The 26,827-nt window shown below is 36.6% G+C and overlaps 1 protein-coding gene across 4 annotated transcripts in view; it reads left to right on the top strand.

Moving 5' to 3' along the window:
* CERKL (CERK like autophagy regulator) overlaps positions 1-26,827 on the top strand; it is a 52,727-nt gene that overhangs the window by 20,086 nt on the left and 5,814 nt on the right. For all 4 annotated transcript variants that reach the window (XR_014956746.1, XM_085585166.1, XM_031505397.3 and 1 more), the window contains exons 2-10: positions 1,267-1,509; positions 9,768-9,899; positions 14,900-14,963; positions 17,592-17,734; positions 23,766-23,840; positions 24,932-25,109; positions 25,376-25,444; positions 25,771-25,796; positions 25,880-25,988. Coding sequence is in view for 3 of the 4 variants with exons in the window: in XM_085585166.1 (XP_085441292.1) it covers positions 1,267-1,509; positions 9,768-9,899; positions 14,900-14,963; positions 17,592-17,734; positions 23,766-23,840; positions 24,932-25,109; positions 25,376-25,444; positions 25,771-25,796; positions 25,880-25,988 (1,039 nt within the window). In the remaining variant the exon portion in view is untranslated. The remainder of the gene's footprint in view (positions 1-1,266; positions 1,510-9,767; positions 9,900-14,899; positions 14,964-17,591; positions 17,735-23,765; positions 23,841-24,931; positions 25,110-25,375; positions 25,445-25,770; positions 25,797-25,879; positions 25,989-26,827) is intronic.

Below are 26,827 nucleotides of genomic sequence, written 5' to 3'. Positions count from 1 at the left end.
CATCCAGGATTCCTGGATAGAGAAAAGATCACTGCATAGCCTCCTTTCAGAAATTATGTTGAGAAATGCCAGTATCAAATTGTCACAAGAATTGACAAAGTCATTTTTTCCTGCCCAGAAAAAGTATATGACTTTCTGAAACCCTTATCTTCATGTGGTGTAATGAACAGGGGGCGCTGTCCATCTTTCCCTGGGTGACAATTAAAATAGGTTTTCCCAACACTCCAGTACAGCATGTATCATCTATTGATCAAACAGAATCTGCTACAGTTTTTGCTATTGAGAATCCAGAGTTGTTGCTAGATTTGGGGAAGTTTTCTGGTTTCTAGCATTTCTTGCCTTGGGCTGGAAAGGGACCTTTATTGATATGCTGTATCAGGTCTGCTGTAATTATGAAGAAAGCAGGGAAAATTTTCTTTCTGTGTCCAAAGAATCTAATACCTACAGGAAGGTCGATATTTTTCCTTCGGTTTGTGTATTTGACTTTGGTTTTGAGGAATCTGAGTGCAGCTCAATAGAGCAGAAAAAGGAGAAGCCTGTACCATAGTGCCTCAGTTGATAGATCTCCAAAAGGCACTTGGAAATGAAGTGGTAGCATCTGCAGCCACAGTATCCATGTAAATAACAGCCACAAGATAACAAAACCTTCCCTGGGACGAGGATCTTGAACTGTCGCAAGAACTTTTTTGGAACTGTTTTTCTTGCCTTCTAAACTGAATTCATAAATCAAAAATGAAAGCAAAAATGGGTAACACAGTTTTGGCTTATTTGTCTGACTGTTTTTTCTTGACTGTTTTCTGACACATTTCTGCTATAAACACAAAAGGTAATTGTTGTAGCAAATGAAAAAATATAGGGAGCATATAGTCAGCTTGGGTCATAGCACACTTTCTAATCTATGATTTACAAGTATAACTGCTATGATTGCTGTGATTTAGGTGAATAGAATAAAGAATTTGCTTTTTGAATGCGAATTTAAAAACGTCTTTCTTAGAGTGTGAAAATTTAATAATTTTTTTGAACGCCAGAAAGCTGAGTAAATAAATAACCTCTTTGAAATTGTTTTGTTTGTTCAGCTGGGTACATAACAAAGTTGGTAAAACAAAAGACCAGTGATTGAGGGAAATCATATGTCATAAGTTTCAATGAAAGCATGAACAGATGCAAGAAGTGAACCTAGAGATGAAGCCCTAACAATACTTTTAGTTGTTACTCCCAGTCACTGTAGTAATGCTTTTCTTTTTGTTTTTTTTTTTTCCCTTACAGGTGATTCCAGTGTGGCTTTACAGGCTCAAGAGGAGATTATCGAAATGAAAGATGTATTTTCAGTAAAACTGAAACGTCGTCGCTTTGCAGGGCAGAAAAAAGGTGGTACTTTGCTGGGTATCACAATTTTTAAATGCTTGAATAAAGAAGAGAATAAGCTTACAGACTGTGCTATCCATTTAAATAACTTAAGTGAAGATCATTGTCAGTCATGGTTTAGACATCTGAAAGAAATTTTAAATGGTAAGCATTTAATTGAGGTTGATGTCACATTTATTTCTGTTGGCAATACATGAGGCTGACTGAAGCTCAGAAACATCTTACCTGTGGAAATTAAGACACAGATAGGAATCTTAATTCTGGCAAATGTTTACTACTGAAGTTGTACATGGTCAAGTGTAAAATCTATAAAAGTGACAATAATTGACTAATATGTCTATAAAAATGAAACAAATTGGTGTTATTTTTGGAAGAGTTTTAGAAGCTACTGAAAATAAGTGATTTTCTTTAGTCTTACTGAAGAGTCTTTTGGGAAATCTGCTTCTGAAACAAAAAACATATTTAGTTGATATTTTCACGTGAAATTGCATCACACCTGATGGTACTGCAGTAGTTGCACTTCTGGGAGCTCTTCAGGAACTTTCTAGTGACGATTTAGGAAATCCCACTTGAGACCTCTATATTCCTTAGGAGCCTAATGGGGAGAGACTTTCCTCATCATAAATACACAGGTGGCAGTGCTCTTAAGGTTCTGTAGGATTCCTCTTGCATTATTTGATACAAAATTTATTGACAATAGGGATGGAATGCAATTCTTTACTTTAAAAGCATCTTTCTGTGTTTGCCTATGCTAATGCAAATTTCATGATGCTTTGTTTAACCAATTGTAGTGTTAGTTGGTTGGGGTTTTTTTTATTTTATGGAAACTCTACCAAAAAGAAGAGAAAATATTCACCATATAGGGAAAAGAGCCCCACAAGTTCAAGCTTTTCACTGTAGTTTATATTTGAAAGGCACAGAATGTAGCACACTTTTGATTTAAATACCCAAAATGACATCCCTTCCCCAATACCAAACTCTGATTTAACTCCAAAAGGTGTCTCTGTTTACAGATTGTAGCAAATGAGTTTGTTTATTACAGAAGAAAAGCAGTCTATCTTGCAACACACTACTAGAACTCCAGTTGAATTGTTAAGACTGAGCCAGATTATGGAATTCAAATCTTGTACATCTGTAGTGTTTGTAACAACACTTTGAATAAGAATTTATGGTGTGCTTCTACTAAAGTTTCACAAGCAAATATTAAAGAAACAACATAAGTTATTAATAGTGCACTCTTGCATTGTTTGTTTGCTTTGGATTTTCCCAATGAAGATGGGAAGTGCCTTTCCTTTTCCCCTTTTGAAAGACTTTATCATGAGGTATCTCAATCTGCAGAAGTGCCAGGATTCCTGTAGATCTCCAGCTACCCATAAAGGCAAGGACATTTGCATAAGGAGCAAATGTCTGTTTTGTTCCTAGATTACTCTCCATTTATCAGGAGCAGTGATACCATATGGTCACAGAAAAAAAAAAAAGCTGTAGAATGTCCAGCTCAGGTTGCCTTGACCTCAAGGTGCAGCCTCTGTTTTATAGCTTTGTAATTGGAAGCCACCTGAACTGGAAAAAAAAGTGTTCTGTGCAATGCTGTTTCTAGTTCTTGCTTCAGTCTTTCTCCAGAAGCTCAGACCTTGTACAGATGTTTCTTGGATCTCTGATCAGTACATTTTTTTTTCTCCTTGCCTTCTACTTCAGGAATAAACAGGACTCAGAGACATAAATATAACCAAATGAAACCCTCATCATACCAGTTGCTAATGTGTAAATTCTTCTAAGTCTAAAAGTATACAATGCAGCTGTGTTCTGTTGATTTCTCAGTGGCTGATATTTCTGTGTAAAACAGTAAAAGATTTTCATAGTTTTTGCTGCAGCTTTTTTCTTGTTTTTCTTTTTTTTTTTTTTTTTTTTTTTGTAATAGTTCTTTTTAATGAACTCAAATTGGCTGCTTCTGGTTTTATCCTTCTGAAACAGTAAATATTACCTCCCTATCCTCCCTCCTCCTCAGTCTGTCTGATCATAAAATGATTTTTCATTAACTGCTACATTATTTATTTGAAGGATTTTTTTATTGTTTCTGGGCTGGATCAAAGTAAAAGCAGGTGATTTATCAAAGTAGGAAAAAAACCCCATATTTGGTCAGTAATATTTAGACATTCTGACAAATGGGAATACATATTACTGACAGGTGTGTTTCCTCTGCAGATAAATGCAATTTATGCTTGTTTACCTTTGACAAGTTTTTAGGTTTTTATGCATATACATTAATTAGGGAACAACAATAGCAAGTTTATTGGTGATAATATGAGCCAAAGTTTATCTGGAGGTTTCTAATCAAGATTTAAAAAAAATTATTTTATAAATATATTTTATATAAAATATATTTATAAAATATAAGTTATTTTATAAATACCTTTTGTATTTTATTTTATAAGTTTCATGTACACAGTTTCCTTTTTACAGTGTGATCTGTGTCTGGCATGAATATTTCATACGTGTTTTTCCCCTATTAATTTTTGTTATCTTCACAGTGAGTGTCCTATGTTACTTTGATTTTGTTCAGAGTACTTCAATTTAAAATTTAACTGAGCTATAATTTTTTATGAAGCCTGTTATCATGTGAGTGAGCACACACAGATATAAGTGTTTAGAATTTAGTTACAGTGACTGCTATTATGATTCTTTCTGTGTGTGTATGACAGGATAACAAAATATATGTGCCACCATCCTCCCATATTTAAGTTCGTTCCTATTTTCTGCCTGCTGTTGCTGCTGTTCCAGTGCATGCCAGCTAGATATGAAGAGCTTGCTCACTGATAGAGTGTTCCTGAAACCTGATCTGTACATCACATGTGTGTTAAACTGCTGTGAGATAACCACTGCCATCCTCATGCACCTCTGGAGCCTTGGCTCTGGGCTGGTTTCTGTAAGGCCCCAAAGGGCAGCTTAGAGAGGGTCTAGTGTGCTGTCCCCTCGTGTCAGCCCTGGTGCACACCCCACTCTGTGATTTCCATTTATACATCTCATCTTTTCGTACAGGATTCACAGGCATAGCATGTGGGAACTCACTGTGTCAGTAGAATTCACTGTTTCATCTGAAATCCTCTGCACATCTTGCAATCCTTTACACAGTGGTTCTGAAAGGGTTGAGGCAGGCTCAAAAATGAGAGAAAATGGACAGTTGTCAATGCTCATCCATTTTTTGAAACAAGATAAGACTTATTAACAGCTGATTTGAAAAAGCTTTAGTTAAAAATTTTGTAAATTAACAAAAGACTGTAAATGTGGTTAGGAATAAATGATAAGGTAGCAAAATAAGCAGAAAGTGCATTTTATTTTTATCTACTGTTCTGTATTATCTATCACAAGGGGATTTGATATGAAAGCCTGAAACTTCATGCATGAAGTTTTAATTAAACCATTAATGTTAAACATTAACTTAGCTTAGTTAATATTAACAGTGGTGTCTCCATAGTTACATCAGTGACTCTGTCTAATATTGTTAGTTTTTCTCATGTATAATATTCCTAATGTTGTATAAAGTATTTATAAATGTAGGTGGTAATGACATGATTCCAGGCTCTTAACTTTTGTAACATAAACCCATTTTCCTAAGGCTGGGGCCTGAAAGCAGCACAGATGTATGTCTGAGCACAGCGTCTCTGCTGCCCTAGGAGCCTTTGTTTTCAGAACACCCTGATTGACCCACCACCCTTCATGGTTCACTGATTCACTTGATAGATCAAGTTTAAACTAGTGCATATTAGCACATTTGTTAGTACTAGGGGAACAGTTGGCCTTCCTGCTTTAGGCTGCTGGCTCGTTTCAAATGGAGCAGCCAGGGGAAACAATAGCAGAATACCAGTTAGGGGAGCCCCAAAAGGCTGGCAGACTGGGATCAGTTGCACACAGTAGTCAATGACATTGATTCATTCATATAGATGTTGTTTAAAGACAATTAAAAGATTATTATTCAGAAACACTTTAAAGAAGCTTCACAGTAATATTCTGTGAAAGTTTAATCTTTGGCTGTTACAGGATATGCTTTCATTAAACTCAGTTGTTTGGTGCATTCTAATGTGTCCAGTGCACACCAGGAATGATAAAGTAATAAATTTTGTCATGATCGTCCTTCATGTCAGTTGGCAATTATTTGGCACAAATAAAAACACTTCAGTAATGTAACATTCCTGCTCAAATGACTTGTTTTTGAAAAATATTTTCATCAATGAAGTATTTTATCTCTCTAAAAAGCAAATTCATATTCAAATACTCACAAAGATAATATCTTAATACTTTGGTCCTGTGAATCAATTTGGTTCTTGAAAATCTTGCTAGGATTTATGTATTAACCCTGATATGCTTTTCAGCAATAGTCCAACAAATGTAATTATAAATACAGTTTCTGGTTTAGAATGATTTAATGAATTAATTTTTCTTAAAAAATTTAATTAAACCATTTCCTCAAAAATCTAGGATTTTTTCCCCTCACCAGCTGAAAAGTCTATTTTCTTTTGCCTTCATAGGATTTTTGAAACTTTATATTGCCACCTAGGGTTAAACTTTTACATCTCATATGCAGAAACATTGAAGTGAGATAGTGATGTTTGCTTTTCTCCCTTCAGTTTTCTCCTGATGTCTGTTTCGCAGAACTGTAACTCACACTGTCTGGGTAACAGAATTTTTGACACTTTATCTGTTTTCTCTACTTCTACAAACTGTACTTTGCTATTCTTTCCCCCTGCTTTGTCTGTATTTGTATATTTGGGGGTGTGTTTTTGGTTTATTTTTTGTAACTTTAAAGGTATACTTAGATATCTATGGCTGAAGTCCGTTTTTACAGATTTTTAGCTCTGGGTGTTGGTGGGAGGTTGAGTGTTAGGAGGACCAGCTGATCACAGCTTCTTGTAAATAAGGTAAGAAACATGACAGCACATTTATGAATTTGGTTAAATCCTTTCTCTTTTGATGCAGAAGTCATTGTTCTTATAAGTTATCAATTTAATTTTGACTGATGCTTTAGGCAAATGATCAAGTCATAGAATTTTTTTGTCTTAATATTTTTATAACTTCTAAAAGACTGCAACAATATTAGTTTGTGTATTTCAATTAAGACACTGTTATAATGTCTTTATGATAGTTATTTGTATGTATTAATAGTCTTTGGGAGCTTTTGTTTAGACTTCCATGTTTGTGTTGTAATTCCTGTAAAAAGGCAGTTCACTGCAGTACCTATCTGCGGTGCTTCCTTCTGTTTCTAGAGACTCAAGAAGATTTTAGGTTGGAATGGACCTCTGGAGATGATTTGGTCTAGCTTCCTGCTCAGGGCAGGTGAGCTTCTAATAACGATCAGGTTGCTAAGAGCCATGTCCGGATAAGTTTTGAAAATCTCTAAGGATGGACAATGTTTAAGGATGGACATGGCTTAACTGCCCTCATTGTGAAGGATGTTTTTCTTTCTTTCACACTGGAATATACCTTGTGCCACTTGTGTTCATTGCCTTTGTCCCTGCGGCTGCGGGAAGCCCGGCTTGGTGGCCTGTGACTGCCACAGGAGATGCTCAAGGGAAGATTTCGGTGGATTTTGTCCTTGAGGCTGCCAGGGCGCTGACTCCTGCCTGCGGCTGCTCTGGCCCCGTGCCGCAGTGGCAGCTCTGTGCAGCTCTGGGCCTGCTGCGCCTCCGCCTAACGCGGGAGCAGTTCTTCAGTGCCAGGTTCGGGAGATGCTGAGAACAAGGCTGCAGTGACAAGCTATGGGCTGCCGGCTGGCCTGCTCCTGCAGCCCGGCGAGCCCCTGCCCTTCCGGGCTGTCCTGGCACGGCTCCCTCAAGCTGGCTCCGGTCCCTCGGGAGCTGCCGGCGCTCTCTGTGGCACTGTCCGCTGGAGCTGTCTGTGCTCTCTGTGGCACTGTCCGCTGGAGCTCTCTGTGGCACTGTCCGCTGGAGCTGTCTGTGCTCTCTGTGGCACTGTCCGCTGGAGCTCTCTGTGGCACTGTCCGCTGGAGCTGTCTGCGCTCTCTGTGGCACTGTCCGCTGGAGCTGTCTGCGCTCCCTGTGGCACTGTCCGCTGGAGCTGCCGGCGCTCTCTGTGGCACTGTCCGCTGGAGCGGTCTGCGCTCTCTGTGGCACTGTCCGCTGGAGCTCTCTGCGCTCTCTGTGGCACTGTCCGCTGGAGCTGTCTGTGCTCTCTGTGGCACTGTCCGCTGGAGCTCTCTGTGGCACTGTCCGCTGGAGCTGCCGGCGCTCTCTGTGGCACTGCCCGCTGGAGCTCTCTGCGCTCTCTGTGGCACTGTCCGCTGGAGCTGTCTCTGCTCTCTGTGGCACTGCCCGCTGGAGCTGTCTGCGCTCTCTGTGGCACTGTCCGCTGGAGCTGCCGGCGCTCTCTGTGGCACTGTCCGCTGGAGCTGCCGGCGCTCTCTGTGGCACTGTCCGCTGGAGCTGCCGGCGCTCTCTGTGGCACTGTCCGCTGGAGCTGTCTGTGCTCTCTGTGGCACTGTCCGCTGGAGCTGTCTGTGCTCTCTGTGGCACTGTCCGCTGGAGCTCTCTGTGGCACTGTCCGCTGGAGCTGCCTGTGCTCTCTGTGGCACTGTCCGCTGGAGCTGCCGGCGCTCTCTGTGGCACTGTCCGCTGGAGCTCTCTGCGCTCTCTGTGGCACTGTCCGCTGGAGCTGTCTGCGCTCTCTGAGGTGCTCCCTGCCAGAGCTGTCTGCGCTCTCTCTGCTCCCTGCCCGGGCTCTCAGCTCTCTCCGTGCTCCCTGCCGGGGCCGCCTGCGCTCTCTGAGGCGCTGCCGCTGGGCCCGGCCCCGTCCCACGCTTGGAGGTTTCGCTGGCTCATATTGGACATCGTCCGGCTTTTCTCAGACCTTTCTTGTAGCTGATCAGCAACCATTCCCCCCAACACATCCGCAGTCCTCACCAAGTTGCCTATTTTCTTTTTTCTCCTTTTTGAAAGAGGTGCTTTTGAACACAGGTGCTTGTTCCTGCAGGCATTCAGGATTCTCCAGCATTAATTTGCCGTGCAATGACTTGGCACTTTGTGCAACATTTTGACGTAAACATGGTTATACATTTTTTTTTTGGTGTATGATTTTGTGGTTATAGCAGCAAACTGATTCAATAATTTCCTTCAGTATCTTTAAGAACTCTTCTAAATGTTCTGACACAAACTGGATAAGGAGCTAGTTTGTTTTCAAGATTCTTTGATGTGATGAAGTAAATGGAAAAATTATCTCTGTGACTTCTATAATAATGCTTTGATCATAAGGAATACTTTCCTCTTTAATGTTGAAATAGTGTTCAGCTATAATTTCTTTGAGTAATTGTTTCTGTTCGGTAGTTGAGGTAGAGTAAGTGGAAGGAGCTGCAGGAGGCCCCTGCCGACACTCTGAGGGTACATGTGGCTGCAAAAATTGAAGTAATATTCTTCATGGGGCAGGAAGATGTGATTTCATTCTTGGCTCCCTTTGGAGTTGTGGGCTACTACTAATTTTGTTCTTGAATGTTGAAAGCAGTACACTTGCTAGACATTCTAGCTTTTATTTGGCTAAGAAAGTGATACTGAAACAAAATTCAGAATTGTTAAAATCAAGCATTTTAAATAAACACCAAAAGAAGAACAATATTGCACACTAGTGCTTGCTTCTTGTAGCAAAGCAGCCTCACTGAACTATGGCAATTGCAGGAATTCTAGGAAAGTGAATTTGAAAAGTAATGTTATTGGTTTAATATGAGTTATTTACTCTTCAACAAAATGCCATGTTTCAAATAAGAAAATTACTTCATGGGATCAATGTGCAAGACAAGGTCCAGCTTTGCATAGCAGTATTTCTGTGTTATTTCCTTGGAGTTTATTACTCCAAAGGCCTAAATTAACAATAATTCTTGTATTTCCAAATGGTACTGCCAATTTGCTATTTTTTTGTAATTTTGGACCTCCTTTACAAAAAGAAAATTTCCTTTGGACTCTTTGATTTGCACTCTCAGAAAAGAAAAGTGTTGGATTGTTGCATCAGTTTTGTTGGTGTTACTTTCATATGCCTGCTGGGAGTGAGTCATTACATTCCAACAAGGATATATTTTTGTGTTTGGGTTTTTATCTTTTTTGGTGCCCAAACTTCACATTCACCCTGCTCCTGAATTAGGGTTTAACTAGGCTGTGACGTATGCATTTTTTGTTTTGGTTCCTACACCTGTTTATTAGCTGTACACACAAAATTAATCAATATTGTAATTTAAAGATAAGTAGTGCACATGCAAGAAGAAATTGAGACTTTTTTTTAGACTGTAATTTACTTATCCTGTCCAAGTATTGTAATGGTTCTGATTAAAAAAAAATAAAAACAAAAACATTTAAACTGTAAAAATAGTCAGTTTATGTATAATCTTGAATGTCTTGTTTTCTTTTTAGGTTTTCAAAACAGACCTAAATCTTTGAAAGTGTTTGTTAATCCGAGCAGCCACAAAAGAGAAGCCACTAACATTTATTATGAAAAAGTTGCACCTCTTTTTAAACTTGCTGACATAAAAACTGATGTCACAGGTAAATTGCTTCAGAGGTATAATTTAATCCTTTGTGAAACTAATAGTTAAGCATGCAAGACAATTTGAATTTACTGCTTATCCTTATTGCCTTTAACTGCAAGTATTGCATTAGGAACTGTAGTTAATACAACACAATGTATTTTTATTTGGTCAAAAAGTGCTTCAGTAAATCTGTTATTGATTCAGTATTTTTCACCTATAGAAATCAATACTAGTAATTTAGTCTTTTTTCCTATGTCTGTTCTAACTGACTTGAATATCAGTTAGATATCAGTTTCAGCTTAAAAAAATTATAAGAGGTCTCATCTTGCAGTTGTTCCTTAAATTTCTTATGAAATGATGACTTGTTCAGGTTGCAGGACAAAAATTATTTTGATAAAATCTGATTTAGCCATGAGAATATACTAGTGCAATAATGGTAGATGAAAATTATCTTGCTAATTTTATTCCCTGTATCCATGTATTTTTTTTAACTACTTAGCCCACAGTTTAAAGTAACATCAATGGAAGATTAAAGACACATTAGAAGAATTGCGAAAAAGATTGTGTGCATTAGAATTCTGTAGAAATAATTTCTTAAATGCCCTGAACTGAGAGGGAATGCCAGCAGCTTTATATAAATTTTAATTCTCACAGACATAGTTTTCCACCTGGAGGGCATGGAGGGTGTGAGCAGACTAATAATGCTGTCATAAAAGAAATTGACTTAGCCTTGTTCGGTCACAATTTTAAAAAAGTTTTAATACAAGTTGTGAATACAATTTGTGGAGGTTTCAAAAACATTTTTACTAGTGGAACAAAAACAGATTTAAGTTTATTTAAAAATTATTTTTCTTTGAAATTTGAATAGGAAACTTCTTGGTTGAGCCAGAAAAATGCTTAATGGCCTGTCATTCAATTGAGGTTATTTTGGCAATGTTGAAATAGTCCTGTGCTTATTAGCTGCCTAACACTCCTCCTACAGGCAAAATGAGAAAACTGCATTGCAGTTTTCAATGCTGGTAGAGAACTAAATAATTAAGAATTATGTTTTGGGTTTTTTTTTAAATAGAGGGGGATGGTGGGCGCTGAGTAAAAGTTCTGTCCACTGGTACCCTATTCAAATAAAACCAAGTGATTTATTTCGACTAAATTGAACTGGGTTTTTTCCTTCCATAATTGTTTTGGGTTTTGTGAAGTTGGAGTGTGCCATTTGCTGTTCCTGCTGTTTTGGAACATGGCCAATATTTATAAAACTGGTGGTGTACCAATCTGTATTAGGTACTGAAATTGTGAAGGCTTTTGTACATTTTTTGCACTGAAGATAGTTTGCATTTTGACTTTTCCACATACATATCTATAAAATTCATTGAATGCCAAATTAAAACTTGTTGAGCACAAAAATTTTATAGCAAATTTGAACTTCTGAAGTGGCTCCTAGTTCATATAAAATAAAAAATTTGCAGGTTACTAAAAACACTTCAGAGCATTAAAGATTGACAGTGTAGTGCTGGAAGACAGAGCTCTTTTCCACCAGTCTTGTACATTGGTAGCTGTTGCTTCCTCTCTGATCAAGCTTTCCAGATCTTATTCTTCATTATAGCTTCTCTTGGAATAAACTTCTTATGTGTTTAGAAATATTTTCTGCCACCCAAGGATATATGGCAATCTAAAGACATGTATGTAAATAAATGAGTGTATGTAAATAAGTGAGATGTAACATTTACTTTTTTCTAATAATTTCAAAATTTTGTAGAGTTTTCTGTTTTTTTTTTCTCCCCCAAATGGCTTTGTGTGCTGTGCTTTAATAATTTCAGTAAAAATAACCAAAGGTATTATGGAATGGATTGTGTTTTGCTGGGTTTTTGGGTTATTTTTGTCACATGCAGTAAGCAAATCTTTTGCAGTAAGCAAAAAAGTGCTTAGAGCTCTAGAAAGTGTGAATTGGCAAATTTAAACTGAAGCAGTACTTTTAACTGTGGCTAAGGTGAAAAAACAGATAAAGTCTGGCCTCTTTTAAGAACTGGGCAATTTTTTGTGCTGCAGCTGGGATGGGGCAACTAAGGATAAGAATGGTGACTCTTCCAAAAATTGAGTTCTTCAAAATCTCAGTCCACTGTTGAGATGCCTGCAAGTACTGGCAAACTGTGATAATTGAAGCTAGTATTTTAGAAATACATTAGTATTTTGCAACATCTTACACAAATTTAAATAAAAATAATAAATAAATAAGAATAAATAAAGGAAACCCTGACAGAATCTTGGCTTGTCTCACTTCTCTTCCTAGTTTTGACTTTTTTTGCTTCCATTTATAAACACTTACAACCTGGACTTTTAGGCAAAAATAACAACCTTCCCAAACTCCTATTTTTATGGCTGAACCACAAAGGAAAGGAATGTTGGACAAATTGCATTGGTTTTAACTTAACCACATGGTAAATACCAACAGATAACTGGTGTTGATGCTGGATGAGAAAAAGCTGTTATCAGTAACAGTTAATCCCATTGATTTTAGTCTGTGACAGGAGTGCCAGTATGTTTAGGTATCACATGAAAGCATCCCCTGTTTCAAAGTGTTGAACTAATTTTATATTGCTTTTTCTATGTGTAGAGGCCAAGCCCTTGGTTCTTGTTTGCTATGTGAAGGGGATGCTAAAGTATTTTTGGAGTATGTGTGACAGTTCAAATGAGGTGCACTTTTGGTGTCCTTCCTCAGAATGCTGTTAATCTAACACTTAAGAACAAAAAATTATTGAAAAAAAAAAATTCTAAATTATGCATTAAAATGGTCAAAAAATAAATAGTATTCTTATGATAATGATTTTGACAAATATGAGATCTGGATTGTTCTCCAACAATGAAAGAAGCTTTCTTCCTATTACCAAAATGCATTGAGTAGTTTTTTTTGTTTGTTTGTTTTTCCCCCTGAATTGGAACAATGCCAAATATTCAAACACTTAGCTTTTTTTCCAGCTATCAGAATGATTTATACATGCTCTTCTGGAGGCTGTCAAGCCTGCAGAAAACTTTCTAGACATGGTCTTTTTATGTCTCTATTGGATTTTTCTAGGTTCGTTTTCTACTTGAACTATATTCTATATGTTCTCATAAAGATTTTAGTGAAAACCTCATTTTTTTGACTGCCTTTTTGTTATTATGTGTCAAAATAGATCCTCTGTCATTCTGTCATCAAATTTTAAATTTCTTTTAATTCCCCAATCTTAAGCCTTGTACAATTCTATATAATTTCCAACTTAAGCTATTAAATACAAAGAGGATGGATTTGCTCTCAATCTGGCTAACATTAGTAATTTTTACTGCCTTTATTGATTTCTATGTAGACATGAGGCTTCTTTATTTTCATGTCCTTGTTCTTTGAGTGAATTAATTCTGTAACAGTAAGCATAACTTACATTACATTAGGAAAGCACTGAGCATGTTTTCTGTTACAAAATAAATCTTATTTACTGTTCCATTTTAATTAGACTGTACTCATAACTTTCTAAATGTCATCGTGTTCATTTAAAAAGGCATGTAACCTGGTAACCAACTCTATTTTCATGGGAAGAGTTTCTTTCACAGCTAAGCAATGGTAAGATATTTGAACCTTTCTGCATTTTTGCATGATGCACACTTTTATTGGTCACTTTTCACACGGCCTACAGATCTTGATAAAGGCATTGTTCCCATTGGCAATGCAAGGCTGAATATGGTAGCTTATATAATGTGCTTTGATATTCCAGAGAGGCCCTGAATGGAAGTAAATTCTGTAAATAATTCCCAAAAGTTATTACAGTGATAGGTGTTTCTGCAGCAAAATGATAAATCTCTGCCTTCCATATAATCAAAACAACTCTAGTTTTTTAATTAAGAATTTTCAAAACACCAACCATTAGAACTTTTCTGGTTCTGAATAGGGGATTTTGATGTTATAGGCAATATTAAAAAATTTTAGTATGAAGTCTAAAAATGGTATCACTTTTGTTTCAATTTCGTTTTCCTTCTTATTTTTTAGGCAAAAAAGATACATACGCTAACTATGTCCACACACATACTTGTGTGTTTGTTTAAATAAGAAGAGATAAGGGTGTTTTCAGTTCTTGTAAGCAGCCTTTGAATAGTCTGTTGAAATATTATTGGAACAGGTACAGCTATGGAATGATTGTTTTAGACATAAAGACTAATAATTTTAGCAGTGTTTAGGAACACTGGAGAAAAGCCTTGAACTATGTGAACACCAGGGACAGAGAAGCATGAAAGATTAATGTAATTTTGCATATAATGATGCACATTCTTACACAAAAAATCCATCTGCAAGTGTCATGTCAGTCAGCAAAAATCTTTGATGGGTGGCTGCAGCTGGGCTGTCTCTTCTGGCAAAGCTGCCCTAGAAAATGCTAAATGTAGTTATGATGCTTCGTGCCATCTGTAGTATGCCAGTTTATCCTGTCTTCACTGGCATTTACAGTACTATATAGGGTATCAGCAAACACAGAGACATCAATGTGGAGTGACAGATTCATTTCCTCCAGAGGCTATGAACTCTGGTGTATACTTGTGCCACCTTCCTCTGTGTGTTATATGCTGTTGTCACTGGTATTTGGCTTGATTTCATACTTCTGTGTTTAACTCCTCTTATTTTTGATTTAGCAATTTGCATATCCTAACACAAAGGCAATTAACTTTGATTGATCCTGAAGTAATTCAATCTTAACTGAGGATATGCTTATTTTCCTGAAGTTTACCAACTGTGTCAGTCCTAGAACTTACATTTTGACATGAGAAACATCTTTTTGGATTATCTGAATTAAAATGCATGAAATAGCCATGTATCTGATAGCAGCTGAAATTAAATGTTTGGCCTTTTAGCTAGGATAGCTGTAAAATAAAACTTCTTATACTTTTAATGCATTAATTACTTAAAAAATAATCTGAATTGAGTTACTCTGTTTTCCTTATGTTGGATGGACAGAATAATTTAAAGTTATCTAATCTGCTGCTAACTGATGTTTTCCACAGTAACTGAATATGAAGGACATGCTCTCTCAGTGCTTAAAGAATGTGAACTGCAGGCATTTGATGGGTAAGTTGGTTAGTGGCTATGGAGGTTAGTAAACCACATCATGTTATTTTTTGTTTGTATTACAATCAAAATTATGTTAGAGAGTATTTAATGAGTATTTACTGTTACTCATATATATGAAACTTGAGAAATTCAGTTCTCATTAAATACTTTGGTATTTATTACTTACAATAGAAATGTATCTTGGATTCATAAATAATGGTAAATAAACATAACACTCTCTGAAGCATGCTTCATGAGGGTTTCAGTCTCTGTATTTGTAAGAATACAAAGATGAAGAAAATGCCTGGATTGTATATCTTCTTTCACAAATATCTTCTACACGGAGTCATGTTTGAATTGTTTCATCTTTAATCTTTGGGTAGGCACTTAGGACTTCCACTGTAAGACTTTCTCCAGTAGCCAGATCCAAGCTGGAAGAACAGAACCCTTTTGAAAAACTACAGTCATGTGTCTTATATACTCCACCTTTTTTGCTATCCATTTTTTTTAGAGACGCAAAAATGTAGAAATGGCAAGATAACATGTTTTTTTTTAATTCATTGCAATATGTAAACAAGATAGCAATCTGCAATTTCTGGGCTTGATTTTCTCTCTAGGAGAGTTATGGTTCCTTCCAGGTTAACAGAATATCAAGTAAACTGAAGCTTATGATTTGTGGTAATAAACTGGAAGTTTATAGCTCAGTGCTTTCTGAAAGTGACACTCCTATGTGTTAATTCTTTGTCAAAGCTGTTTGTTTTTATAATTTCTATGATTTCTCCAGTCACTATTCTGTTTTGAAAGACCACAGGCAGATGTCTTATACACTCTACATTTTATGCTATCCACTTTTTTTTAGCGACACTGAAAATTGAGGCACTTTGTCACTTTGGCTCTTTACCCCTGACTTGTGGCTGAGCTTTGGTGACAAATAGAGAGACTGCATTTGTGGTGCTGCTATCTCAGCTGGGTTTTCCTATCTGTACAGAGACAGAAATAGACAATGCCCATGTATATATTTGTTCCCTAGTCAGGAGCTTAAAGTATCAAGAATATTTAGAGTAGCCTGGGTTAGTCAGTCCTTAGTGAATAGTTGATTAAGAAAGTTGCATCTGATGGTTAAATAGATGGTTTTTGTTCTCAGAAAGATGTTTCTTTTTCTCTTTCTTCTTCAAAGTCTAAGTAAAATTTGTTTGCTCCAGACTTTATTCTCCTTACGCATAGCAGGCTCTCACTGATTAGCATTGGAATCCCAGGTGCCTCATGGTATCTCTATTTCCAGCCAAAAAGGCAACTCTTGATGATTAATGCTAAAATAGTAAAAATCAAAATTAGTAGCATTTTGGTGTTATTCCTTGGACTCTATCTACACAGCACTCCAAAATCAGAGGAAAATATATCTGTTTTCATGAGTTTTAATAGCCAGAAGACAATTCATACAAGTCCTTCTGGGTATTATACAGTTTTTCACACTTCAAAGATTAACTGGTTTTTCTACTGTGACAGAGAATTTTAAGCTTGGGAATAAACAAAAAGTGAGTTAAAAGAAAGGCAATGACTCCTGATTGCAAGCAGGAAGAAAATGTACTTCAAACTTATATTCTATTCTTCAAACTATATATTGTATTTTTTAAAATTTAATGTGGCAATGTTTAGCTATATAGAGGAAACATTCCTAAAAATTGGTGATTAAAAATCAGTTTGGAAATAATAATAGAAACTGAAGAAAAATATTAAAGGAGACAAAGTAATTGGATTTAAACATTTGGTAACATTAATAACATAATGAGTGTTTTCTTATAAAGATCTGACCAGTTTTACCTGATTGAATGACTGGACATAGTTTCACAACTGCATTCATACAGATATGTGAAAAGAATATAATTTAGGTGAATTCCTCCCAAAGTAACTATGTCACTTCTGTCATAAATGCTTTGAATGTATTATTACTATTCCTATCCTTAAAATATGTTTACTAATTTGGAGAATCACTGTAATGTGTACTTAAATAAACAAAAACAAGGAAAAAAAATGTTTGCTGTAACAGAGCTTTTACAGACAAATGCATTCCTCTCTATAGCCACAGCAGGTGGGAGTTTAATTATGTGCTCCAGAAGCAGTGATTAAGTACCTTTGTGCAAAAGATTGCTGGCACTAGGATTTTATACTTTGCTAAATCCCTCAACTGCCTGCATAGTGTATGAAAATAGCTGTTTTCAAGTGTTTTTTAATTTTATTGCAATATTTGGTGAGTTGTTACTGTAAGGGCAATTAAAAAGCATTGAAATGTTTGTATGGGTCAGCATTGAAAGATGTAAAGAGCTTTTCCACCGAGGCACTCAAGCATGTGTTTGGTTCTTCATCTGATCAGTTTATGTGCATGATGTGTGGTAAGGTAAGAAAAACTTCATAAGTTTTTAAGTATATTTACTCCTACTCAGAAAGCAGAAATAAGAATGCTTAAGGAGCATTTAGGTAACATTTACAGATCTGACAGTGAAGCCCAAGCTTGTTGTTAAAAAAAAAATATTTTCTAGCTTTTTGAAATATCATTATGTATATGGTGTGGGGTAGCTGCCTTCCACTTGTTTGTTCAGCTATGGAAGAGTTTGTTTTGAAATGTTTGGCATTTTTGTTTTGTAATAGGGTAGTTTGTGTTGGTGGGGATGGATCTGTCAGTGAAGTTGCTCATGGTCTACTGCTCAGAGCCCAGATAGATGCTGGGATAGACACAGAATATGTATCAAAGCCTGTCAGAGCACCGGTTCCTCTTGGAGTAATACCAGCAGGTGAGAATGAAAGGTACTGTGACATTTTGTTAGTCATCTCTTTTTAGTCCCTCTGACATGTTTTACAGTTTTGGCTACTAAAGGCAGTTCTTGATGCTAAAGCTTCAGTTATGTAAGGGAGCTATTGAACAAATGTCCTAAATCAGTGACTTGTATTGATTACAAATTACTTGATTTTAAATTGTAATGATAATTTATAGTAATGACACAGATAAGCTGTTTGCCTGAAGGAAGAAGCTGAGAAAGAATAAAAATAAAATAATTTTCAGTTGATCCATACAAGATCAAGTTTCACTCTTATTTCCTGACAGAAATGGTACCAAATGAAAACTTTATTTTCTAGATTTTCCTTTTTTACATCTCCAGTTTTCTTGGCAGAATTCTTAGTTGGATTTATGCTTACGGTCAATTTTAAAATGGTGTCCCAGAAATGCATTGTGTATATTATATTTTAAAAAAAAATGTGTACAAAAAACTACTTTCTCCTTTAGTTTTACAGACATGAAAATCTGTCTCTCTTAAAAAGTCATCTTGCTCTTTTATTAATTTATATCTGGTGGTGTGGTTTTGTGTTGGGGGTTTGTATGTCCCTTCTTTTCAGTGTTTGTATTTTCCCTCCTTGGAGTGTAGCTGTGCCCAGCAGGAAGGCTTTGGCAAGAGCTGTTGTGGTTTAAGCCCAGCCAGCAGCCCAGCCCCACACAGCTTGTTTGATCACTGCCCCACCTGTGGGATCAAGGAGAGAATCAGAAGTGTAAAAGCTGAAAAACTCTTGGGTTGAGATGAAGACAGTTTAATAGGAAAGGCAAAAGCTGTGTGCACCAGCAATGCAAAACAAGGAATTCATTCCCTGCTTCCCATGGGCAGACAGGTGTTCAGCCATCTCCAGGAGAGCAGGGCCCCCATCATATGTAACAGTGGCTTGGGAAGACAAATGCCATCACTTCAAATGTCCCACCCTTCCCCCATTCTATATACTGAGCATGGTGTCATATGGTCTGGAATATCCCTTTGGTCAGCTGGACTCACCTGTCCTGGCTGTGTCTCCTCCTGAAAGCTTTTGATGCACCCCCAACTTCCTCACCAGCATGGCAGTACAAAAAGCAGAAAAGGCCTTGGCTTTCTGTAAGCTCTGCTCAGCAATAACAAAAACATCTCTGTATTATCAACCTTGTGCTCAGCACAAATCCAAAACACAGCCCCATATTAGCCACTGGGAAGAAAATTAACTACCCTAGCCAAAACCGGCACAAATCAGTACAGTCAGGGTTGATTCTGGACTACTATATGAATCACTTCTCTTGAAAAGAAGAGAGGTATTTTTGCATGAACACTACTCTCTGGTGTGGATGTTTGCTAAGACTACTTGACATAGTTTCTCAGATGTTTTTAACTGGTAAGGAAAACATTCCTACAGCCAGTAAAACAGCAAATCACTGTTTTGAGTTTTTTATGAAAAAAGGAGCATGTCACTTTGAGCTGACCAAAGAGATTTTTACATGCTTTGATTTGGTTTGCATATGTAAGAGGAGGATTAGTTGCTTGTAAAGGAGCAAGATTAGCTTTCTCTCAGGTTAAAAAACCCTTGGCAAAAGAAACAGCAATCTCAAGGACAAATTCATTACCTCAATGAAGGTACAGAAGTTGGGCCATCACTTACCAGCTCAGTTACTGTGAGTATCTCAATGGTGCTGAGGCAGAATCTCTGCAGCCCCTGACTCCGTGTTGTGGGTAGGTCACTGTGCCTGTCATTGGTGCTTTCTCTCCTCAGTTTAAGACAAATATGTTGTGATCAGAAAGGACTTGTAAACCCAAAAGAATTCCATATGGTTTCTTACACAGAATGGCATAGGTTTTGTGAAAGAGGGTCAGAACAGTTTATAAAATGATATTGTGAGAAACTCCTAATAGGTTCTTAAAAGTGATCTGTTGCTTGTTTGATTTCCATATTCCTGATATTCCATGAGGTACTCAGTTGGGAAACAGGTAAGTATGATACTTGTTCTCATGAGGATACAACTCTGGTCAGTTAACTTTTTTTCCCACCAGAAATCCAATGTACAAAATTATTAGGATTTTCCAGCCAAGTAGAAACAGCAACTGAATTACAGGATAGTATTATGTGGGTGGCTTAAAATCTGGTTTTATCCCCTATAATAAGTACTTAAGTCAGCATTTTGAAATTTCAGTCATCTTGATGGGAAGAAGATGCTTTTGAAACAATTTACCTCCTAAAGAGAGAGGTCCAGAGGGGAGTATGTTTTTACTGAAATACTCTACTGAGCTGCCTTATTGTGGTCCAAATCAAATGGATGAGATATGGGGAAGCCTGCAGTTGTACTGCTGGCCATTAGCAAGAGTGTTTGTTGCTATGGGAACTACTGCTAAGAAACTGTATGGAGGGGGAACTGGAGAAAGGGGAGGGGGAACTGTGGAAGGACATTAAAAAAGCTATCCAGTTGTTACAGAACAAGAAACAATCTATATCTGATGCCTGTAAACGTTTTGATGCAAAGTGGTTCATGTAAATAAATTCACGATTCCCAATTAAATCAGAAAATAAAATATTACTGAGGGACCGTTAATTTCTGTAATATTTCAGGCAAAGAACCAAAATGTTGGTGCAGTTTTCATCAGAATTTTAGCTATGCTTGACTAGGAAGTCATTACATCACATTTATCTGTTTGGATGGGGGAGACATTAACAGCCTTATGAATATTCATGTCATCTGGTTAATTAAGTTAATTGTACTGCAGAAGTGCTTGCACTTCCAAGGACAATTTTTTTCTCTACAATTTCTGTTTGGTACCTTCATCAGTCATGCTTTACATGACCTGCAGATACTCTGTTCTTATTGAGATGCTTTTGCACTTTTGGTGGGAAGGAGGTGGTAGGAAGTTGTTTTTAATGTCAGGAAAATTTGTAGATATTTTGAGCAGAATTGCATTTTGGAGTAATCTTCTTTGTTTCTGTAGAAAAAATGCTGATGCTGGATATTAAATAGAGATGCTGAAATTGTATGGATAAAACCTTTTCATATTAAATTGAGTAGCTGAAGTGAGAAGTAAAAATGTGACTTACTAATGTGTGAGCAGCGCAAGTCATGGGCATCAAAGGTTTTTAATCTCTGAAGTAATATGATAGCATTCAGGGGAACAGTTGTTATTGGTAAATAATATCTGAGCTCGCATAGGGGAAAAGAGATTACTTGGGAGTATGAATAATGGCATTAAAACCATTATTGAATCTCCATTTAAATCAGAAAGGCTTGTATCATTATTTTTGTATAACTTTTATAATTTCTACTTTGTTTATAGGCTGCATGTTTTGGGTTTACTTGTTTTGGTTTGGATTATTTTCTCTGGCATCCTTCTTGTATAGGACTTAGCTAATAAGGCACGTTATTCAGTCATTATTGGGATCAAAACTGCTGGTAGGCATGTACCAAGTGAAGTTTTTAGAGAATATGATGGTGCTTTGCTCCCACAAAACTGTGCTTGATCCAGTTCTTCAACTTGTGGAAAGGTGGATGTAGTGCTTTTGTTTTTGAACACAGAACTTGTTTTATCTTCCTCAGAGTCCTGAAAGGGTGGAATTTTGCCTTGTTTACTTCTGCAAATGTTAATGAGCTCCAAAGATTTAAGAGAAGGATGCAATTACTTGTGCCTATCCAGTTTAGTAGGAATGAGATTTAAGTCTCATTAAAGTCAGTTTGAAGATTGGTACTGAATTCAGCTGTGGTTGTTTGGTATCTTACTGCCATCTGCATTGATAAATTACTCTTAAATCAGGATTACAGCTTAAACTCATACCAAGCTTGATCTTCCAAACTATATTCCACCTTGTGCTTGTTAATTAGCTTGATCTTCAGTGAGAAGTGAAACATTTTTTTTAGAATAACAACTGCCCTGTCTTGACACACAGGAAGTAAGCATGGTTTGCCTGACTTATAACAATCTGCTGCTTCTATGTGTGATTTCCTTTGTTTTGGAGACATAACAGTTGATAAGAGCTGTGTAGTACTGATTGAAGGAAATATTTGAGTATTCTTCAGTTGCATTTTTAGCTACCTTCACTGGCAAAGCAGAATTAGTTGGATCTGGAAGTTAAATCCCTGGCATCATTCAAATATGAAATAGTGTTGAGAATTTACTTGTAGTATTCTGGGAAGAAATGCTTTTTAGGTCAAATGTAGGGGTTTTTGTAGGTTTTGGGTATCTGTTACCTTAAAAGATGTACCTCTCTTCCTTCATATAGCAGGAACTCAGAGCTCCTCTCTCTGATGTTATGGCAGCTTTCCATGAAGTTCTAAATTACATTCAGTGGCTAAGGTGCTCTAAGGACTTAACGGGTGATGTGTGAGATTCCTAGATAGGCTAATTTTTTTTTTAATTTAGAGAAATTATTGGAAAAAAATCAAAGATATATTCCTGAATAATAATGTCATGATGCCTTTAGAGCTTTGTAATTATGTACATCAGTAATTGCAAATTCTGCATTTTTTTCCACACTCTGCATGACATAAAAGCAGAATTTGGTGATAAACAAAATTTTTCAATCTGGTACATTATTCTTTAGCAGTGCTTTTTAAATATTGAGTGTCTGTTGCTTGACATGTGGTAGTCTTTTTCTTTCTTCCCTTCTTTCCCCTACTTTAGAAAGACAAGTAATTCTTCCATAAAACTTAGGGCAAATTTAACATCCAGAATTGTCTATTGCTGCTGTAGAATATTAAATAATTGAAACAAGAAAATTATTTGAAAATCTATACGAGCTCATTTTTATATGGGAATGTTAGGTACTAGACTGTTCTTATGTAATTTTTATTCTTTTAATTAAACTTTTATTGAATTATTTATCCCTTAAGCAGTGATATGAAGAAGTCAATATTCTGCCTGTTTGGTGGCAGGCCTTTATTTTTCCAGAGGTGAATTCTTTTGCTGATTGGCTGAGTAATGCCAGAAATGAGAAAAATAAATTTGAAAAATTTTTTTAAAAGACACCTGTTTAGTAAAGACACAACTGCTCCTTCTTCATGATTTAAAAAATAAATTTATATTCAAAAGTCAGCTGATGCACAGTATTTTATGTCCTAGGCATTAAAGCAGAAGGGCAAAATTTACATAGATATCTCCATGTTTCTTACCCAGGTAAAGTGCCTTGACATATCAATCACCAGCAGTCCTGGGCCTTCAGAACTCTGCTTCTTTATTTTGCAGACTGACAGCTGATTTTCCACTCTCTTTCAACTCTGTGCTGACATAGCTGGATTTTGACTTTTTCTTCTATTTGCAATCTGATTTACTCACTCCCTTGTTTCAAAATCTTCCTCTTCCTCCTCTCTCTCTCTCCTCATGGCTGGTGGAACGACTGACTGCCAGTGTCCAGGCAGTGCAGATGAAAGTGAGATGGATCAGTTTTGGTGCACTGAACACAAGTCACCTCTTTGTCAGATGTCACATTCCACCTTCCCTGGTTTTCAGTCATTGAGTTGTTTCTTGTGAGGCTGATGTGCAGTAGTTAATTTTATTCAGTGTTCCAAGAATCTAAAATGTAGCCACAGCAGCTGTCTTTGACTAGATTAAATATCATTTAGATTGAAAAATGTACAGTTTTACACTGTCTGGGTATTATTTTATCAACTTAAAAGTATTCCCCAAATACATCTTATTAGTAATCTGCCTTCTAGTTCCTTAGTACAGCACTTGGGTACATAAGAGGTGATGATTAAGGAGATGGTTTTAAAAAATCCAAGCAGGCTATATGTTGAAAAGCTTGTTTCTTCCACTGGTTTGTTTTTATGGCACTTATGAATGAGTTTGCAGAGAAGATTTTATAAGCCTCTGGAAGTTTCAAAGGTTTTAATTTCATACTTTTCAGCATTTCTGCTGTTATCAAGACAATTAATGGACGAGCTTTATTTCTTTGAACATGCAGTAATTAAAAATACTGTGTATGTTTGTCCTGGTTATTTTGTATCTCTCATGGTTTTTTACAGCAGGGTTTTTTTTGTTTTTTTTTTCACTTTTACAGGTACTACAAATATTTTGGCCCATACACTCTATGGTATTAAACATGCAGTGACAGCGACATTGCACATTGTAATGGGTAAATATTTTTACATTCATTACCAGATTATAAATAATAAAGCAGTATCTAGAAGTTTGTCATAACCAGTGTCTCAGTAAAGGCATAGCATTTTGCTGTGTCACTGTAATCTATATTGTAAGGCTTTTAAACCCAAATGATTCTAACCTGGTTTTAGCTCCAGGTGCATTTCTTTTAATTAGTAACAGTTTCTATAAGAAAGTTGTATTTACAGAAGAAAATGTATCATTTGCCACTGGGTCTGCACAATAAATGGGTTTTGAATGTGAAAATGTATTTATGCTAAAAGGGAAAAGTAGGTTGCTAGTGCAAACCTTATTTTTGGGTCTTAGAAAAGCAAATACTTTGTCAGAAAATGTTAATTTTACTCTCAAAAGAGTCTTTCTTTAGAACTTCTTTTAAATTAAAAAAAGAGAAGAAAGATTAAGGTCCCTCTTGAGTAGCTCTTGGTCTTGCAGTCTGCAGTGGAAGAGCCTTTGCTCTATTTCTCAAGTCGTAATACAAAACCCTTTACAGGCAAAATCTAAACCTGTCTTTAAAAATCAGAGACACTGAATGCAGTGGAAGATGCCCTGGGTCTATTTAAAAAAAGTGTATATGTCCTATCTTGAAGAGAATCATACGTTTATAACTGTAAACATAAATACACTTAAATATATAAACATGAATACATTTAAAACCTATGTTTAAGAGTTCCCATATATCCTCCAGTACAACATGGTGTTATTACATGTTTTTGGTGAAACAATTGCAGAGATTTATGCAAATATGAGCACAGTACATTTTCGTTGATTCTTGTTGTTGAAAATGTGCACAGAATTGAGTTAGACCCTTTGCAGCCTTATGAAGTAGCCAAATGTTCTACCATAGCTTTAACATTTTTAAGTATCTGAAATTACTACTGTGATAGAGTCTTAATTTTATCTAGATTGATTCTAGGTTTGATTAGTAAAATTCATTTCCTAAAGAGAGAGGAGTCTGGAGGGGTTCTTCCCCCATCTAAAGTAGATGAAAAACAAATGGTAAGTTGTGTGTCATTTGAAATACAGATTTTTTTTTTTTTTTTCTCTTCTCTGTCTGTGAAATTTTAGGACACACTCAAGCAGTAGATGTGTGCACTTTCAGCACTCCAAGCAAGCTGCTGCGCTTCGGGTTCTCGGCCATGTTTGGGTTTGGGGCGAGGACGCTGGCTTTGGCAGAGAAGCACCGCTGGATGCCCTCCAGCCAGAGGAAGGACTTTGCTTTCATCAAAACCCTGGCAGATCTCAAGTATGCCAAGAGATGTTATGTTTTTCTAGTATTTCTCATTTCCTTGAGGAAAGTGAAATAAACTACGGCTCTCTTTGTCTTTATGAGATTTATTATCTTAATTGCAGACAGGTTTAACTCAAATGTGATGTATATCCCTCTTACAAGTTAAAGAGGAGATAAATTCTGTACATTCAGAATCGCCTGAAAATCATCTTAACTTTGATAAGTGTGCCTAACAATCAGAATACTGAATTACATCATAGTAAATGTCAATACTTTTCTAGGCCGGAGGAATGTGAATTATCATTTCTCCCTCTACAAATTCTGGAGGAAGACACTCATGAAAAGGACAGGTAAGTAAAACTGGCTCAAGCAATTCCAAAGCTACAGAAATGTGTCTTTGAAGAATAAAATTGTACAGATTCTTTACTTTGTTCAAGTTTAATCAACAAGTGATATAATCTTAGGAGTTATTTATTTTGACAGCTGCAAACTTGTACATATTGTAAAGTGTTTCCTGTAGAGGATCCTATAGAGGATCTTGTTACAAGGCAGTCTTCCACTCATTATTATTGATTTTCTCAGTTCCACTAATATGTTACTTTTTTTATAAAGTATGTGTTGCTTAAATGTGCAACTGACTTTAATTTTTTTTTACCTACATGTTTCCACCTTTTAGAAAGAAGAAAGGGAGAATGGGAAAAGGTGAGTTTCTGCTTTTAGGATTTTTTAAAAGTGAACCATGGCTGATTAACTGGAGTAATATAGAATTACTCTGTTATATTTAGGTAGCAAGGATCAATTGCAGAAAATTCAGGGTCACTTCCTGAATGTGAGCATTATGGCAATCCCTTGTCTGTGTTCAATGGCACCAAGAGGCTTGGCACCTAATACGAGGTCAGTATGGGTTTAGAGAATTAGTCATGTCTATAAATTCTGACATCTTACCTTAAGACCTTGGCTTTTCCGAGAATATGAGCCTATGTTTAGGTAGTCTAGTCCCTCTGGACTGGGGGAGGGGGCATAGACTGCAGCAGACTCGATAATCCCAGGAATTGTAATCAGTTTTTGGATCAGGCAAATAAGGTCAAGCAGTCTAACTAGAATTATGAGTGGATAATTGCTGTGATTAAATTAGTTGGCAAGTCTGACTTAAGTAGTAGTCATGGAGCAGTCATCTGTCATAGGATTTGCCTTTATGGGGAAATTTCACCCTTAGATTTAATTTTATTTTTTCTGATATAAAAGTGACCCTCGTCTTCTGCTCAACAGCCAGCAAAAATGAAATATGAGTCTTTCTCATATTATTAAAGACTAAAGTTCACACTTGTCTTTTTCTTATTATTTTTTGTTTGGTTTCCCTCAGAATTTGATAAATGAAGCTTCTACTTGCAGGGTTTGGGGAAACAAAGCAGTATGTAACCTGGTTGTTGACATTGACTCATTTTTCCTTTAGCTTCTTCTTGAGAGACTGATTTGTATGTGACCAAAGCAGTTCTTAGGTAGTAAATATTTGTACCTGTTGTATCCAGTTGGCAACTGAGCAGAATAGCAAGTACAAACTTTGTAGTTGTATGCAAAGTATACAAAATGCTCCCTCAAAAAAAGAATGCAGAGACCTGTGTGTGTGCATGAATGTATAACAAAAACACCCCAACACTCAGGGAAGTTTAGGGAATGAATCTCTTTTCTTTCATTAGATTGTTACTAAGTGAAATTGGGGAAGAATTGATGAG

The sequence above is a fragment of the Lonchura striata genome, chromosome 7 (assembly GCF_050655825.1).
Source record: "Lonchura striata isolate lonStrDom1 chromosome 7, ASM5065582v1, whole genome shotgun sequence".
NCBI classification, from domain to species: domain Eukaryota; kingdom Metazoa; phylum Chordata; class Aves; order Passeriformes; family Estrildidae; genus Lonchura; species Lonchura striata.
Note: the sequence above shows the minus strand (reverse complement) of the source record. Positions and strands in the feature narration are given on the sequence as shown.